The sequence below is a fragment of the Sceloporus occidentalis genome, unplaced genomic scaffold (genome assembly GCF_023333645.1).
Source record: "Sceloporus occidentalis isolate IW3139 unplaced genomic scaffold, rSceOcc1.0.p SCAF_47, whole genome shotgun sequence".
Classification (NCBI taxonomy): Eukaryota; Metazoa; Chordata; class Lepidosauria; order Squamata; family Phrynosomatidae; genus Sceloporus; species Sceloporus occidentalis.
The window spans coordinates 4,052,206-4,060,000 of NW_028317027.1; the positions used below are offsets into that span (position 1 = coordinate 4,052,206).

Sequence of the window (7,795 nt, forward strand, 5' to 3'; positions counted from 1 at the left end):
TTGCAATACAATATACACTAAATATATACTGGTATATTTCAAAGGGAATTCATGAACTTGCTAGTTCCTTTTTAGACCTTGTAGAGTGTTTATTATAATTTTCTTTTCACATCAAAAAAAAAAAAAAAACAATTTGCAAAGGTTAAAATATGTTTTTGTTTTCTATTTTTGTCGATCAACATACAGAGCAACTATACATATTTTACACTTCACATGTGAAGAGATTAACTAGCAAGAAGGAAGAGTGGCTGCATGCTTCAAAATACATGTCTCTTTAGAGGGATCTACACAAAACCAAAAATGGAGGATTATGTAACTAAATGTTATAAAGCAATCTGCAATCAATACGTGTTTGCAAAAATATAATTTAAGGTGTCATAACATATCTGAAATGATTTCACAATAGTGTTTTGTGCATAAATTGTTATTTGGAATGGTCATGTCTTCTTACATTACGTCTTGTAGAAGATTCTGCTGCTTCATTATCACTATCTTCATTAGACTCACTGTGGACATCTTCCTCAAGCACCACATCAAAGTATGACCTTGTGTTTGCTGACTGATATCTTGATCTTGCAAGTAAATGTCTTTGAGGTCCATTTTCATTTAAATGCCAGGTTCCAGTTGTGTTAGGTTTGTTGTTACTCCTTTTCAAAGTAGTCATCTTACATGGTGATTTTGCTTTAGATCCCAATATTTCACAAAATACTGAGTCAGTGTCTCCATCAACATCTGAAAGAAAGAACAAGAACATCTATCAACTAAACTGAAATGTACAAAATGTTAACACTGCTGTTGGTAAAGTGGTTTTGCCATAACAGTTTTTTTAAAAAGTAACAATAACTTCATGACTGTAAAATATGTAACATGAAATTCAGTTTAGCCAATTAAATTATTTTTGTTTTCCATAGCTATCAGGATACAGTATAATTCAGGTATTTTCTAGAGTTTCTTAACACACTTTTAGAACTGCAGCTATCAGTTTAGGTATCAAGAATATATCAGAAGCTGGGTGTATATAGCTATTGGCCCAACTGACACTAAAATCTATCAGGACCTGTTAAACAAACTCAATTACAGTTGAAAACTTCTGTTCTTCTTATAAATACTTTTATAACAGATATTAAAAGGTCTAGTCTGAAGATATCTAGCTACTCATAATAACATGGAGTTTAACATTATTGCTGATTGCGTAGGTATTTTTTTTTACAAGTAAACCCAGAGCTAGATCTGTTTGGATGTTTCTAATTCTATTTGTTTGAGAGCTTAATGATGTTTACCTGCAACCCAATGTTGTTGTGGATCCTTTGCTGCAGCTTTATAACCATCATGAGGAAGTGATAGAAAACGTACATTATCGGTGCTAGTCTGCTGTATATAACGAGGGGAAAAAACATATGATTTTAAGACCGTAATATTGTCAAGGCTTTATTATACCGTAATTATTTAATTAAAATATTGTACCTCTTTATGTAAATTGTTGGCAAAATATAGATTTATATGTCAAAGACTTGACAGCTAGTGATTTAAACTGGAAGCTGCAGTATAAACCATTATGAACATGACTTTTATTATCAGTACCTGTCTTCCCCATGGAAGGCTGCTCCCTTTCTTGATACTTGAATAGCGTCGGATGAAAATTTCTTGGCTTTGTCGTCGACTTTCATCCGTTGGTAAATTGTATTTAATGTATGAAGGTGTCTAAAACATACATGATGTAGCTAAATGCTATGATATAAACAATCTGGCAATATATATATATTAGCAAATTTTAAATTATTAGAAATTAGAAGCCTAATTATGGTACAAAATATGTTTTTTTGCAATTATAATGTGCTCAGGCCAGGCCACCTTCTTCCATGTGCTAATTGGTTGAGGTGCGTCCCTTAAGGTAACAATCAGCATTTTAAACATTCAGAAGAAAATTTCCACAATGGCTTCTTCTATATGTGAACTGTATTTTGAAAAAGGTTAGTATAAGTGTGTCGGCTGTGGCATGGAGCGTCAACTGGGCTAATTTGAGACAATAGATATTTTGTATACTGAATACAGAATGGTGATTTGGGGACATAGGATTAATTTCTGACCCACCAGCCCCCTCCTTTAATGGTGTGTCCATGAGACCTCTGTTTTTTTATTTTTTTAAATATTTTCCTTCTAAAGAGCAACACCAATGAAAACACATAATAGAGGGCTTTTTGTGTATTCTAGCATGCGCGCAAATGTAACCTGTGTCACATTTTGTCAGCTGAGGTAATTCAGATAAAAACTTGACTTTAAAAAAATGAATCCCCATTTCAGACTTGGGAGAAATCTGCATAAAAAAATATAAATAGCATTTCTTTATTCAGGACTTTACTGATCTTACCCTTTGACGGACTTGGTAAAGGCTATTTGTCAATATATCCTTCATCTGGTCTACATCTTCAGGAGACAGATTCTTAGCCACTTTACCGCATGTAGCAGTTCTGTATATTTTACAAAATTAGAAACATTAGAGAATACCTCGCAGAATGGCACACCAGCCCAAAATGAACAGCTCTGACTAAATACTAGTGCAAAGAGACCGAGTATGGGCCGTGTCGCTCACTGACTATTTTGTGTGCTAAAGTTCCTGACCCCTGGAAGGGGTATGATATTTAATATAGAAACTGAGTGAAACCTTTTTCAGGTTTATGCAGTTGTGCCCCTTACCTTTGAAATTTATATTGGCATATCCCTGAAGTGCAAAATTACTACATGTGAAGGTAGTATTTATTCGGGGAAATAAATGTGACTATGTTTGCTAATTCCTCATTATTTATGTGATCACTTTTAGTATCCGTTTACGTAATCCTTTTGGATGAATCAGGGATCCGTGAAACAATCATTGTTTTGCCACTGATCCTCGAAAAGAAAAGCTGTTACTTTTAGTTTACTCGATATGTTACTGAAGCAGACAATTTATTTTCATAAATTACCAAAATGACCAGGTTCATCCTACAGTGGCATTTCATGCTCACTTACCCTAAGGAAGGTGTGGAAATGTCTCTGTTCATACCAATTTTTGTCGTTTCAATAGCTTGTTTAATTTCAAGCCTTCTATGAAGAGAAACTATGCTTGATTTGGGCTGATTTTCACGGATAAGCGCCTTTCGTAAGAACTTGTTATCAAACTTTTTTAACCTGAAATTTATAGAAAGAAAATGTGATTCTGGCAGGCTTAATATACTACAAATGATTTTGCAGTAAAAACACTGAAAATGAAAGAGATCACTTTTAATGTTTACTTCACAAATGATAGAGCCTGTTCTGACACTTCTTGAGCAGCTATTGCCCACTGTTATTTTTCCCTTTAAGAATGCAAGAGTGAAGTTTTTTTTTTGTGGACATTTAACTTAAACAACATTAACTAGAACATTTTGCCATACATATAGAATATAACAGTATCCCTTGAATTGTTAATGGGGTCTATGTCTATATCTAGGGCTGAGGTCAAAGTCAACATTAGCCAAGGACTACTGTATTATGCCACATCACACCTATTCTGCATTCTCTCCATTGGCTCCCTATTAAATTGAGAATCTATTTTAAGATGCACTTGCTGACATTGAAAGCCCTAAAGAACCAAGGCCCCTGTTACCTGAAGAGTTATTATCAGTTATTATCACCCTACATCCTCACCCCCTTTGATCTACACATCTTTCTCTTCTTTTAGTGCCCACAGTGCGAACAAAATCAGGCTCCAATGCATTCTGCCATGCTGATCCTACATGCTGGAACTCTGCCACATAAATTCAGAACAGAATTAGCACAACAAATTAAACTGTGCTTACTTTTGTCTCATCCGGTAGTGTCCCCAGTGCCCACAAACATCTGCAATTCCAGACTTCACGTGATCCATTAACTAATTTAAGGAAGGTGACAATTGTTACATAAGTGCAATGGTGCATATTGAACTAAATAAAGTCATTAGTAAATATGCAGCACATTACAATTACTATATATAGTACAAGAATAACTAATACAATAGAATACAATTTACATATTGTCCTATTTTAGACTCTTGTGCATGTTTTCTGTCAATCTGGCATTTTTTTGGAATATTAATGATTTTAAAATAAAACCCAATCACAAAAATTACATTTAAATTACAACCAATTATACCAGTTAGGCGTAGTTATATATTACCTATTTAACTTGCAAAAAGCATTTTATGTATACAACTGCAGTCATTTTACAACCTTCCAAATTATCATTAGGCAGACTAACTCCACTTTAAGACCTTGTGGTCTTTTATACACATAAGTAACACTAGATTGGAGCTGTTAACAAAAAGGAAATATAGCAGAATTTTTTTTTTCTAAAATCCTTACCCTTGTATGAATTTCTTGATTAACTGTTTGTTCTTTAGGTGTCTTTTTGACATCTAGATATCTGACTAAAGGTCCGATGGTCATGCCCTGCAATTGTGTACATTTTGTTTTAATGTAAAATACACAGAGAATCTAAAATTAATTACACTTGAGTAAATGTCTCCATGACTAAACAATACTCCAATGATTTTATCCTAAAGCTCCCTGCTAGTTTCTTCATAGAAAAAATGTATTCATATTGGAATATGTTATGACTGTACTGGCAGATACCCATATTCTTTATTGTTTTAAGCCAAGCTAATTAATATCCCCCTGTGAGTCACTGTGATTGTATTATTAAATATTAGTGAATAGCAAATATGTCAATCTGGTATCTGTTACTACAAAATACCTTGTGTTAATAAGCAATTTATTATTATTATTTATTGTTTTATATAGCGCCATCAAATTTCGTAGCGCTGTACAATGGGTAGACAGGACATAACAAGTAGTATGTTACATTACAAATTGACTAACAGAGACAACAGATGCGGAGGGCCCAGCTCAAACGAGCTTCCAGTCTAGAGGGAGTTGGGTGTATTACACAATAGGTAAAAGTGCCGATGTTAGGGATAGACCAGCTACGCTAGTAAAAGTATTGCAGGAGAGGGACTAGGAAAGATGAGCTAAAGGAATATGGGAGGGCGTTAGTGTGCTATGTTGTAAGCATCCTTAAGAAGTGGGTCTTGAGGGATTTTTTGAAGGAATAAAGGCAGGTGGAGAGAAGGATAGACCGGGGGAGAGCATTCCAGAGGATAGGGGCAGCCCTTGAGAAATCTTGTAATGGACAGTCATGTCCCTTTTTTGCATATCTGTTTCTTTATGTAAAACCAAACACCCTGACCCTGGCTCATTCTGCCTTCTTCAGTCTGATAAAAGGTTTGTGTGCCATTCAATCCTACCTTCAAGTGGTGAAGAAGAACTCTGAGGTCACCGAAAAATGTAAATTTGCTTACATGGTTAAGGTAAGACCTACTGCACTCAAGGTGAACCAAGTAACAGCTAGAAACTGAAACGTATGAATTGGCAGCAATTAAACATAGGTAAAGAGCAGTGGTTTCTAACACAAACCTCAAAGCACACGAACAAGGCAATATTTAGTACTTTTTCTTACCTTAATAAATACTGTAAAGTATATAACTACTATGGTAGAAGTAATAAACATTTTCTTTCTCGGAAAAAGGATAATGGGGAGCAAAAATACAAGTGAGAAACTGCTGGCACCCCGTAAACCACTGTAGGCAATGATAAACTGGTCCTTGAGAGAGAAAGGGAATGTGCGGAAATGGTTTCCTATGGAAAATAGGAGAAAAACACCTGAAAAAAAACAACAGACAAATACATAAAATCAGTTGTCAAAATTAACATACATGATTTAAAAACTACAAATAACGTATGATTTAAAAAAATGTTATAGAATACAAGAAATTATTACATTTTATGTCACGTTGGAATAAATAAAGAAGATCCTTAGAGTATCTCAATCCTGAAAAGCTTGTATCTCACAAGCAAAGATCATGGTTCCATATACCTGACAGTAGAGTACATGCTTAAGCCAATTACCCATGGTGGGTTTGCTTAGAGATTTCGAAATTGATTCCCTACACTGGTCTAAACCTCCCTCATTAGTAGAAACTATACATCACAAAATACATTACAGCATGCACCTTTAAGATCTATTGTACATATGGGGGTAAGCATGTGCAGATGTGCATGTCTTATATGACGCACTTTATTAAGCACAGTAACTTTTTTAATACATGTACTATGTATCACAATTTTTTTGTAGAAAATGTAAGTAATACTATTTGGTTATCTTTGATCAACATCTTGTCAGGGGAATGAGGATTTGCTTTCCTACTGATACCCATTTAATATCTAGAGCTCAGATAATTTGCACAGAATACTATCAAGGGAACACCTTGTATTTATAAGGTTTATATCACCTTATAGTGATATATATATATATATATATATATATATATATATATATAGAGATATATATTAGTAACCCACACCAAAAGGTAAATCAAAGAGTTAACCTCTATGAATATATACTGCACTGACCAAATGACTATATTTATTTAAAGGAGTGGCCCCAGTTAAAACACAAGTATGACAAAACGAAAACAGCACACTACCTATAATAACATATTTTTAACAACATATTTGTAATCTGATACTAGTACTTAAAAAAATTGATGGGAGTTTCGCTTTACTAATAGCAACATAGAATTTGACGGCAGATAGGAACCGTTCGGCCCATCTAATTAATAATAGAAACATAGTATTTGATGGCAGATAAGAACCATTCAGCCCATCTAGTCTGCCTGTTATTTGTCCCTTGGTCTTGTTTTATAATCAGGATAAGCCTCATGCCTATCCCATCCATGTTTAAATTCCTGTATGAACCTCAGTAGTATATGGGCCATCTTACTCAGTGCACGCCATATCAGACAGAAGAGTAAAGTGAAGATCACAAACGCCCAGTTCCACTCGTGATTTTTCCCCACAGTAGTGACGCCCATGAAGATAAAAATTAGGGTCTCACTGACACTGCTTAGCATTTTCATAAAATATTTAATTGTCACATTTGAATTCTTGGAGACATTTTCTTCAATGTATTTTTTCATGGTCATTGCACACGCTGTCATGCTGTTGGAGATAAAGATTTAAATGTAAGTTATACCAAATAAATCTATGCAAAGGGTGTAGAACATATGTCCAAAATAACATGCATATTGATTTTAAGCAGTTTCTGTTTAGTGAGACTAGGCAGCCAGGTGTAATACTGTTTACTCTTCAGCGCTGAATTACCCTATTAGTAATGGCTTTATGAAATATTGCCAAGCATTAAAACCACTTAAGTGGATACTAATGTTCAAACATAGTCTCCTATTGCGGAAGGAAGACCCTTGCCTTGATAAAAAAGGCAATCCTTAAAACGTTTAAAGAACAACCTTTTCGATTCCTTATTAGTTTTGGCATTTTGGGGGGGAAATAGTAGAGATGAAAAAAGATTTCAGCTTGGATGTAACTAGGGTATCTGAATTGCTGTGCTAGTTCAGGGGAAATCTCCCAGAATTCACCATGAGTTGACTTTAGTTGGACTTTAAAAGAAAAATAGCAACCTTAGTGCAATTACCAGTCAGCTGTATTTAGTAAATTAGCAAAAGGTAAAAGACATAATATTCATTTTAAAAAGGTATGATTTTAAGAAGATTATTTTTTTAAGGAGCTGGCGTTTGCATGCTGAAGTAGGCTACTCAAAAAAAAAGATACACGTGGAAACAATTTTTTGGAACCAGGTCTATGTTAGGACATGTTTTAAGAACATTTACACTTGAACACTTACCTGAGATCAATGAGCAATATAACACAATAAAGCTAAAACTTCCTTA

At 34.4% G+C, this 7,795-nt stretch overlaps 1 protein-coding gene across 1 annotated transcript in view; it reads right to left on the bottom strand.

The window, feature by feature from the left end:
* Positions 1–424: 424 nt before the first annotated feature.
* Positions 425–7,795, bottom strand: part of LOC149289239 (sodium/hydrogen exchanger 4-like) — a 37,311-nt gene continuing 29,940 nt past the window's right edge. The window contains exons 12-20 of the mRNA XM_089490893.1: positions 6,832–7,049; positions 5,509–5,711; positions 4,356–4,442; positions 3,816–3,886; positions 3,007–3,165; positions 2,369–2,468; positions 1,582–1,701; positions 1,281–1,368; positions 425–732 (exon numbers count right to left, since the gene is read on the bottom strand). Of these exons, the coding sequence (XP_089347019.1) occupies positions 425–732; positions 1,281–1,368; positions 1,582–1,701; positions 2,369–2,468; positions 3,007–3,165; positions 3,816–3,886; positions 4,356–4,442; positions 5,509–5,711; positions 6,832–7,049 (1,354 nt within the window). The remainder of the gene's footprint in view (positions 733–1,280; positions 1,369–1,581; positions 1,702–2,368; positions 2,469–3,006; positions 3,166–3,815; positions 3,887–4,355; positions 4,443–5,508; positions 5,712–6,831; positions 7,050–7,795) is intronic.